We start from the raw sequence: 9,945 nt of genomic DNA, 5'->3' as shown, positions 1-9,945 counted from the left end.
CCCACGGTGCTGTTGTGGTGTCCCTGTCCCCGAGGTGTCCCCATGGCAGTGTCCAGAGTGTCCCCACGGTGCTGTTGTGGTGTCCCTGTCCCCGGGGTGTCCCCACGGTGCTGTTGTGGTGTCCCTGTCCCCGGGGTGTCCCCATGTCCAGAGTGTCCCCACGGTGCTGTTGTGGTGTCCCTGTCCCCGGGGTGTCCCCATGGTATTGTTGTGGTGTCCCTGTCCCCACGGTGCTGTTGTGGTGTCCCTGTCCCCAGGGTGTCCCCATGTCCAGAGTGTCCCCACGGTGCTGTTGTGGTGTCCCTGTCCCCGGGGTGTCCCCACGGTGCTGTTGTGGTGTCCCTGTCCCCAGGGCAGTGTCACTGGTGTCCCTGTCCCCGGGGTGTCCCCACGGTGCTGTTGTGGTGTCCCTGTCCCCACGGTGCTGTTGTGGTGTCCCTGTCCCCAGGGTGTCCCCAGGGCAGTGTCACTGGTGTCCCTGTCCCCGGGGTGTCCCCACGGTGCTGTTGTGGTGTCCCTGTCCCCATGGTATTGTTGTGGTGTCCCTGTCCCCAGGGCAGTCTCACTGGTGTCCCTGTCCCCGGGGTGTCCCCACGGTGCTGTTGTGGTGTCCCTGTCCCCACGGTGCTGTTGTGGTGTCCCTGTCCCCAGGGTGTCCCCACGGTGCTGTTGTGGTGTCCCTGTCCCTGGGGTGTCCCCATGGCAGTGTCATTGGTGTCCCTGTCCCCGGGGTGTCCCCATGCCCAGTGTCCCCATGGTATTGTTGTGGTGTCCCTGTCCCCAGGGTGTCCCCATGGCAGTGTCACTGGTGTCCCTGTCCCCGGGGTGTCCCCATGGTATTGTTGTGGTGTCCCTGTCCCCGGGGTGTCCCCATGGCAGTGTCACTGGTGTCCCTGTCCCCGGGGTGTCCCCATGCCCAGTGTCCCCATGGTATTGTTGTGGTGTCCCTGTCCCCGGGGTGTCCCCACGGTGCTGTTGTGGTGTCCCTGTCCCCGGGGTGTCCCCCTGCCCAGAGAGTCCCTGTCCCCAGGGCAGTGTCATCGGTGTCCCTGTCACCAGGGTGTCCCCATGCCCCAGGGTGTCCCCATGTGCGGGGTGTCCCTGTCCCCAGAGTGTCCCCATGCCCAGAGTGTCCCCACGGTGCTGTTGTGGTGTCCCTGTCCCCGCGGTGTCCCCACGGTGCTGTTGTGGTGTCCCTGTCCCCGGGGTGTCCCCAGGGCAGTGTCACTGGTGTCCCTGTCCCCGGGGTGTCCCCACGGTGCTGTTGTGGTGTCCCTGTCCCCGCGGTGTCCCCGTGCCTGTCCCATCCCGGCCCTCCCCCCCCCGGGCAGGAAGAGCCGGGCGTTATCAGCACCCCCAGGCCCGGCCACCTCCGGCCACAGCCCCACACAGACCCCCCATTCGGACCCCCCTGCGCACGGAACCTCCCTCCTGTCCCCGCAGGGTCCCCACGAGTGACACGGGGGGGGGGGGTGGGGGGGTGGTCCCCGCGTGGGCCGACAGGGGGCGGAGTCAACACCTGTGACCCCGCCCTCTCACCGCAGGACGGCCTGTGATTGGCTGAGGGAGGTGAGTGACACCCGCGCGGGCCAATAACGAGCGAACAACCCACAGACCCGCTCGAAGGACAGGGAGGACGCTGGGAGGGCTTCGGGGTCGCCTCTCAACTTTATTGCCGGCAGCACCCACAGCGAGACCCCCACGGTCCACCACCCCTCCGGTGGTGGGGGCGGCGGTCCAGCTCACACCGGTGAAGACAGACCCTCCGCCGCCGCCATCGCGGCGCGTCCCCCCAGAGCGCCGGGACCCCGCCCCTCCCGCCTCTGGGCGGGCTGGGATTGGCTGAAGGCGTTGAGTGACACTCGGGCGGACCAATAAGAAGCGAACAACCCAAAAAAAACGGGAACTCCAAACACCGCGGAGGGGGTTCCTCATTCCTCCGGCTTTAACCCCACCCCTCTCACCGCCGGACCGGCCCGTGATTGGCCGAGGGCGATGAGTGACACCCGCGCGGACCAATAACGAGAGGACGACTTACAGACCCGGAAGCGCGGGAGCTCGAAGAACCGGGGGGACACCGGGGGGGCTTCGGGGTCCCCCCAGTTTTTATTCCCGGCAGCACCCACAGAGCGACCCCCGCGGTCCCTCAGCCCTCCGGCGGCGGGGCGGCCAGCAGCCTGCACAGCGGCGAGCTCTCCAGCTGCCGGAAGGTCCTGGAGCCTGGAACGGGCGGAAAAACCCATCAAAATAACCCAAAACCTGTTACCCCCCCCACACCCAGTCCCGTTCCCGGAGCCCCCCGCCCGCCCCCGGGGGTCTCTCTTACCGAGGCGCTCCGAGACGCCCCGCAGGCAGCACTGGCTCTCCTCGCTGAAGGCCGTCAGGAGCCCCCCAGCCTGGCACAGCTCGTCCAGCTGCGGAAACACCGCCCAAAATGAGCCAAAAATCACCCAAAGCGACCCAAACCAGCCCCGGAAAATCGCGGGGGGGACTCACCACGAGCTCCAGGCAGTGCAGAGCGGGGCCCTGGTCCTGCAGCAGGCGGGAGTAGTCGGGTTTGGAGCCCAGCACGGCGCTCTGAGAGCTGGGCACGGCCGGGGGGGGCCCGCGGGGGTGGGCACGGAGGGATTCCAGGAGCCTGAGGGACCCCCCAGTAGTCAAAATGACCCAAAATGACCCAGATTGGGGGGTTTGGTGTCTGGGGGGGCATGGAGGGTCTCCAGGAGCCTGGGGGACCCCCCAACAGTCAAAATGGCCCAAAATGACCCAAAATGACCCAAAATGACCCAGATCAGGGGGTTTGGTGTCTGGGGGGTGGGCACGGAGGGACAAAATGACCCAAAATAACCCCAAATGACCCAAAATGACCCAGATCGGGGGGTTTGGTGTCTGGGGAGTGGGCACGGAGGGTCTCCAGGAGCCTGGGGGAACCCCCGGGTAGTCAAAATGAAACAAAATAACCCAAAATGACCCAGATCAGGGGGTTTGGTGTCTGGGGGGTGGGCATGGAGGGTCTCCAGGAGCCTGGGGGACCCCCCAGTAGTCAAAATGACCCAAAATAACCCAGATCAGGGGGTTTGGTGTCTGGGGGGTGGGCACGGAGGGACTCCAGCAGCCTGGGGGACCCCCCAGTAGTCAAAATGACCCAAAATAACCCAAAATGACCCAGACTGGGGGGTTTGGTGTCTGGGGGGGTGGGCACGGAGGGTCTCCAGGAGCCTGGGGGACCCCTGGGTGAGTCAAAATGACCCAAAATGACCCAGATTGGGGGGTTTGGTGTCTGAGGGGTGGACATGGAGGGTCTCCAGGAGCCTGAGGGACCCCCCAGTAGTCAAAATGACACAAAATAACCCCGATTGGGGGGTTTGGTGTCTGGGGGGTGGCACGGAGGGTCTCCAGGAGCCTGGGGGACCCCTGGGTGAGTCAAAATGACCCAAAATGACCCAAAATAACCCAGATCAGGGGGTTTGGTGTCTGGGGGGTGGGCATGGAGGGTCAAAATGGCCCAAAATGACCCAAAATGGCCCAAAATGTCCCAAAATGACCCAGACTGGGGGGTTTGGTGTCTGAGGGGTGGACATGGAGGGTCTCCAGGAGCCCGAGGGACCCCCCAGTAGTCAAAATGACCCAAAATGACCCAGATTGGGGGTTTGGTGTCTGGGGGGGGGTGGCACGGGGGGTCTCCAGGAGCCTGCGGCATCCCCGGGGCACTGGGATGGGTCAAAAGGGCCCAAAATAACCCAAAATGACCCAGACTGTGGGGATTTTGGTGCCCAGGGGCAGCCCCCCCTCACCTGGCAGCCTCCTGGGCGCTGTCCTGGTGCTGCTGCAGGAGTTGGTCCCAGGCCTGGCGCTCGGCTGAGAACCTGCGGGCACGGGGACAGGTGTGCCCTCTGGGACCAGGTGTGCCCTCTGAGCTCCAGGTGTGCCCTCTGAGCTCCAGGTGTGTGCCCAGGTGTGCCCTCTGGGACCAGGTGTGCCCTCTGAACTCCAGGTGTGCCCTCTGCACTCCAGGTGTGTATCCAGGTGTGCCCCCTGCACTCCAGGTGTGTGCCCAGGTGTGCCTCCTGCACTCCAGGTGTGCCCCCTGCACTCCAGGTGTGTGCCCAGGTGTGTTCTCTCCACATCCCAGGTGTGCCCCCTGCACTCCAGGTGTGTGCCCAGGTGTTCCCCCCACATCCCAGGTGTGTCCCCTACACTCCAGGTGTGTGCCCAGGTGTGTTCCCTCCACATCCCAGGTGTGCCCCCTGCACTCCAGGTGTGTGCCCCCCACATCCCAGGTGTCCCCTGCGCTCCAGGTGTGTCCAGATGTGCCCTCAGCACTCCAGCTGTATGCCCAGGTGTGTTCCCCCCACATCCCAGGTGTGCCCCCTGCACTCCAGGTGTGTGCCCAGGTGTTCCCTCCACAACCCAGGTGTGCCCAGATGTTCCCTCCACAACCCAAGTGTGCCCCCTTCACTCCAGGTGTGTGCCCAGGTGTGCCCCCTGTACTCCAGGTGTGCCCTCTGCACTCCAGGTGTGCCCAGGTGTGTTCCCTCCACATCCCAGGTGTGCCCCCTGCACTCCAGCCATGCCCCCTGCACTCCAGATGTGCCCTCTGCACTCCAGGTGTGTGCCCAGGTGTGTTCCCTCCACAACCCAGGTGTGTTCCCTCCACAACCCAGGTGTGTTCCCTCCACATCCCAGGTGTGCCCCCTGCACTCCAGGTGTGTTCCCTCCACATCCCAGGTGTGCCCCCTGCACTCCAGGTGTGTGCTCAGGTGTGCCTCCTGCACTCCAGGTGTGCCCCCTGCACTCCAGGTGTGTGCCCAGGTGTGTTCCCTCCACATCCCAGGTGTGCCCCCTGCACTCCAGGTGCGTGCCCAGGTGTGTTCCCTCCCGGGTGAACACACCTGGAACGCCCTGGTGGTGCAGGTGTGCCTTACCTGGCCATGTGCTGCTTCACCTGGGCCACGGATTCATCCAGAGCCGAGTGCAGGGAACCCCTAAAGCACAGGGACAGCTTTAGGGACAGCTTTTGGTTTGGGGACTACTCGGTGAAAGTGCTTAAAATTCACAACATGAGAGAGGAAAAACTCAACCTCCTCAAAAAAACGGCTCTGAAGGTCCTGGTTGTCTGGGGACGTCAGCCCCAAACATCCTCGGGAGTGCAGGGAATGGGGTGAACCTCTGGGAATTCTGGGCTGGCCAGGAGGGAAAGGAGAGCCGGGAAAATAAAACCATGGAGTGGTTTGGGTTGGGAAAGGCCTGGAAGATGGTCCAGTGTCACCCCCTGCCCTGGGCAGGGACACAATTTCATGCCCCAAGTGGCTCCAACCTGGCCTGGGACACTTCCAGGGAGGGGGCAGCTCATTAACATGTTCAATTAACCCAAACCATGGAATTTTTGAGGCTGGAAAAGCCTCTGAGACCTTCAAATCCAACAGCACTGCCAAGGCCACCCCTGAGCCGTGTCCCCACTTGTCCCCAAACCCCAACCCACAGGGTTTTTTGGGCACTTGCAGGGATGTGACTCCACCCCTTGCCCTGCTCAGCCCGTGCCCAGGGCTGGAAAAACCCTTTACTGAAGGGATTTTCCCTAAAATCCAAGCTGATCCTGCCCCCTCACCCCTTGGGATCCTCCACACAGTCCCTGAGTGTCCCATCCTGGCTCAGCCTCTGCACCAACCGCTCCAGCTCCGCCGACACCGACTGCACTGCGGGGAAAAACGGGATAACCGGGATAAAACAGCCCTCTGGAAAACCAGGAACAGCCAGGAACACCCCCAGGTCCTGCCCTGAGCCTCAGTCCGAGTTATTCATTCCACAGGTTTTAAGGAATTAAGGGAGGGGGATAATCAAACCCCTGAGGTCTCGGCACCTTCCATTTACGGTCGCTTCCCGCTCTTGGAAAAACCCGACTTCCCAAATTTCCAGGAGTCACATGATCTCAGTTTCCAGGGGGATCCCAGGGGAGAATCCCTGGTTTTGAGTCTGGAGGGAGCCTTTGTGGTGCAACAGTCCCGGCCTCACCCTTGGCAGCAAAAGCCTGAGGGCTGAATCCCTTCCTGCGCTTCAGGGCCTGCTCGAGCTTCTGGGCAGTGAACTGGGGGGAAAAAAAGGGAAAAACAGGGTTTATCCAGGAAAAACAGGGACAATCAGCTTTTATCCCCATCTGCTGAGTGTCCTAACAAAGTCTGTGGGAGGAGAAAGGAGTGCCCCGCTCCCCTCTCTCACGTTTGAGGGGTCAGTGACACGAACCCAACGTGCATTTGGGGGGGAAAAAGGGAGAATAATTCATTTTTTCTACAAGAAAAAAAAGTTTACCTGGAAACAGGAGAGGATCAGCGTGGAGAGACGCTCGCTCTCGGGCAGGTCCAGGCTGATGGATTTGCTTAGCTCTGAAAAATGAGGATTAAGTTGGTTAAGAATAATTAAAATTCCTGGAAAACGGTTGGAATGTTCCCTGAAGTTCCCTAAAGCTGTTGTTGGGCAGGAATGGAGGGGGTGCAGGATATGGAAGCAGCAGGGAAAAGGGAGAAAAATGGGAAAAAGAATGGGAGAAAAAAGGGAGAAAAAGGGGGGGAAAAAGGGAAAAAAAGGGGGAAAAAGAAAGGGAGAAAAAGGGAGAAAAAGAAAGGGAGAAAAAGGGGAAAAAGAAAGGGAGAAAAAGGGAAAAAAGAAAGGGAGAAAAAGGGAAAAAAAGAAAGGGAGAAAAAGGGGAAGAAGGGAGAAAAAGGGGAAAAAAAAGGGAGAAAAAGGGAAAAAAGAAAGGGAGAAAAAAGGGAAAAAAGAAAGGGAGAAAAAGGGAAAAAAGAAAGAGAGAAAAGAGAAAAAAGGAGAAAAAGGGGAAAAAAGGAGAAAAAGGGGAAAAAAATGGGAGAAAAAGGGAAAAAAGAAAGGGAGAAAAAGGGGAAAAAGGGAGAAAAAGAGGAAAAAGAAAGAGAGAAAAGAGAAAAAGGAGAAAAAGGGGAAAAAGAAAGAGGAAGTCCCATTTAAGAATCAAGAATCGGGGAATCAAAAGGCAGGAGCTGCAAAATCCTCCCGGACAGAAGCTTCAGTGCAGCATCCCCGCTGACCCTCAGACCCCCTGGGCCTCCCAGGGCCTCTTCCAAGAGGGCTCTGGGCGGGTTTTAATCAGGAATAACCCCTAACGAGGCCGAGGAGCACCCACCAGCGATGTCCCTGTGGACGGGGGGCAGGGATTTGCGGCGCTTGCTGCCCTTGAGGCTGGAGCGGCACCAGGAGCGCCGCTTGCCCTGGGGGGTGGCCACGAGGGGGGACAAGCTGAAGGAGTTCGGGCTCTGCTCCTGCCTGGGGCTGCTCCCCCTTCTCCGGGGGCTGCTCCTGAGGGGGCTCAGCCTCGGCTTGGGGGTGCCCAGGCGCCTTTTCCTGATGGATGCTCCAGGGGTTCTGGCGGCCGGTGGTTTCAGGAAGGGCTCAGCACCCGCCTCCTGCGCTCCAGGCTCGGGATCTGAGGGAAAAGAGGAGAAATCGCCACGTTTAGAGGGCTAAAAAGGAGACTCAGCGGTGCTGGTGGGGGGCCTTCCAACTCGGGATATCCAGGATTATATATAAGAGAGGAGAGGGTTTTCCCAAGGAGTCCAGAGGGCTGAACGTGTTCTTTGGGCTTTTATTTTGAACTGGGAGGGGCAGGAGAGTGAGGGGGGATGAGGGGATAGTGGGGACAGGGGTGAGGGGGATGAGAGAATAGCGGTGAGGGGGATGAGGGGATAGTGGGGATAGGGGTGAGGGGGATGAGGGGATAGGGGTGAGGGGGATGAGGGGAGAGGGGTGAGGGGGATGAGGGGACAGGGGTGAGGGGGATGAGGGACAGGGGTGAGGGGGACGAGGGGACAGGGGTGAGGGGGATGAGGGACAGGGGTGAGGGGGATGAGGAATAGCGGTGAGGGGGATGAGGGAATAGGGTGAGGGGATGAGGGGAGAGGGTGAGGGGGATGAGGGAGAGGGGTGAGGGGATGAGGGGACAGGGTGAGGGGGATGAGGACAGGGGTGAGGGGGATGAGGGGACAGGGGTGAGGGGATGAGGAGAGGGGTGAGGGGGATAGGTGAGGGGAGGAGGGGTGAGGGGGATGAGGGGACAGGGGTGAGGGGGATGAGGGGATAGGGGTGAGGGGGATGAGGGAACAGGGGTGAGGGGGATGAGGGAATAGGGGTGAGGGGATGAGGGGACAGGGTGAGGGGGATGAGGGAACAGGGGTGAGGGGGATGAGGGAATAGGGGTGAGGGGGATGAGGGAATAGGGGTGAGGGGGATGAGGGGACAGGGGTGAGGGGGATGAGGGGACAGGGGTGAGGGGGATGAGGGAATAGGGTGAGGGATGAGGGGACAGGGGTGAGGGGATGAGGGGACAGGGTGAGGGGATGAGGGGACAGGGGTGAGGGGGATGAGGGACAGGGGTGAGGGGGATGAGGGGACAGGGAGTGAGGGGATGAGGGGACAGGGGTGAGGGGATGAGGGAATAGGGGTGAGGGGATGAGGGGAGAGGGTGAGGGGGATGAGGGAATAGGGGTGAGGGGATGAGGGAACAGGGTGAGGGGGATGAGGGAATAGGGGTGAGGGGATGAGGGAATAGGGTGAGGGGGATGAGGGGAGAGGGGTGAGGGGGATGAGGGACAGGGTGAGGGGGATGAGGGACAGGGGTGAGGGGATGAGGGAATAGGGGTGAGGGGATGAGGGAATAGGGGTGAGGGGGATGAGGGGACAGGGGTGAGGGGATGAGGGGACAGGGTGAGGGGGATGACGGAATAGGGGTGAGGGGGATGAGGGAATAGGGGTGAGGGGATGAGGAATAGGGGTGAGGGGGATGAGGGACAGGGGTGAGGGGATGAGGGAATAGGGGTGAGGGGGATGAGGGAATAGGGGTGAGGGGGATGAGGGAGTAGGGGTGAGGGGGATGAGGGAATATGGGTGAGGGGATGAGGGGACAGGGTGAGGGGGATGAGGAGTAGGGGTGAGGGCGATGAGGGGACAGGGTGAGGGGATGAGGGACAGGGTGAGGTGGATGAGGGAATAGGGGTGAGGGATGAGGGAATAGCGGTGAGGGGGATGACGGAATAGGGGTGAGGTGGATGAGGAATAGGGGTAAGGGGGATGAGGGGACAGGGGTGAGGGGGATGAGGGGACAGGGGTGAGAGCGATGAGGAGACAGCTGAGGGAGATTAGGGAACAATAGTGAAGGCGGATGAGGGCAATAGCACTGAGGCGCCCAGGAGGGCGTCCCCACTTCGCAGCCCCCCATATCATCCAACCACCCTCTTCCTGCACCCCCACCGGGCTCCCGAGCCGGCACCCCCCTCCCTTTTCCCTCCTCTGACCCCTTTACCTCCTGCAGCCCCTCCGGGCTCTGGGCGGGCTCCGCCGGGGCAACGCTGAGGGAAAAAACCGTTAGGGGGCTGGAAGCGCGGCCGCCCCGCGGCTCCCCCCGGCCGGGCCGGGCCCCTGCAGCCCTCACCTCCCCGTCCAGCCCGCCCGGGGCCCGCGGGGACGGAGGGGCGGCCGGAGTGGGTCCCGCCGCCGCCTCCGATGGCTCCGCCATGGCGGGAACGCGGCACCCTCCCCTCAGCCCCGCGCATGCGCGGAGCCCGCTCCGAGCTTCCCGCCTTCTCCCGCCCCTCACGCCGTTCCCGCCCTTTTCCCGCCTCGGACTGTTCCCTCTTCGCGCCCTTCCCGCGCTCTTCCCGTCGTTCTCCCCCTCACGCCGTTCCTACCCTTTTCCCACCCTTTCCTGCCCCTCACGCCGTTCCCGCCCTTTTCCCGCCTCGGACTGTTCCCACTTCGCGCCCTTCCCGCCGCTCGCCGTTCCCGCCCTTCTACCACCCCTCACGCCATTCCTGCCGTTCTTACCCTTTTCCCACCCTTTCCTACCCCTCACGCCGTTCCCGCCCTTTTCCCGCCTCGGACTGTTCCCTCTTCGCGCTCTTCCCGCCGCTCGCCATTCTCGCC

General features: G+C 62.0%; 1 protein-coding gene and 1 long non-coding RNA gene across 4 annotated transcripts; one reads left to right on the top strand and one right to left on the bottom strand.

Moving 5' to 3' along the window:
* Window positions 1–1,661: 1,661 nt before the first annotated feature.
* Window positions 1,662–9,555, bottom strand: DSN1 (DSN1 component of MIS12 kinetochore complex). Of its 2 annotated transcripts, XM_050308866.1 has the most exons (11): window positions 9,455–9,555; window positions 9,326–9,371; window positions 7,154–7,453; window positions 6,307–6,380; window positions 6,013–6,085; window positions 5,609–5,696; window positions 4,926–4,985; window positions 3,795–3,866; window positions 2,497–2,638; window positions 2,327–2,414; window positions 1,662–2,220 (listed from the first exon to the last, which is right to left on the bottom strand). In XM_050308866.1, exons 1-11 carry the CDS (start codon window positions 9,536–9,538, stop codon window positions 2,147–2,149), a joined length of 1,101 nt encoding a protein of 366 aa, XP_050164823.1. In that variant the 5' UTR covers window positions 9,539–9,555; the 3' UTR covers window positions 1,662–2,146. The 2 variants fall into 2 exon arrangements, with proteins under 2 accessions (XP_050164823.1, XP_050164824.1); XM_050308867.1 differs by lacking the exon at window positions 6,013–6,085 and having other exon boundaries at window positions 7,294–7,453.
* Window positions 4,029–4,868, top strand: LOC126636568 (uncharacterized). 2 transcript variants are annotated; one of them, XR_007628083.1, is made up of 4 exons: window positions 4,029–4,110; window positions 4,341–4,362; window positions 4,497–4,548; window positions 4,781–4,868. It is a non-coding gene; the product is annotated as an uncharacterized LOC126636568 (long non-coding RNA). The 2 variants fall into 2 exon arrangements; XR_007628084.1 differs by lacking the exon at window positions 4,781–4,868 and having other exon boundaries at window positions 4,497–4,568.
* Window positions 9,556–9,945: the final 390 nt, after the last annotated feature.

The sequence above is a fragment of the Myiozetetes cayanensis genome, unplaced genomic scaffold (assembly GCF_022539395.1).
Source record: "Myiozetetes cayanensis isolate MyiCay16 unplaced genomic scaffold, myiCay2020 scf134, whole genome shotgun sequence".
Lineage (NCBI taxonomy): Eukaryota > Metazoa > Chordata > Aves > Passeriformes > Tyrannidae > Myiozetetes > Myiozetetes cayanensis.
The sequence above is the reverse complement of the archived record's forward strand: the minus strand, read 5'-3'. Positions and strand labels throughout refer to the sequence as shown.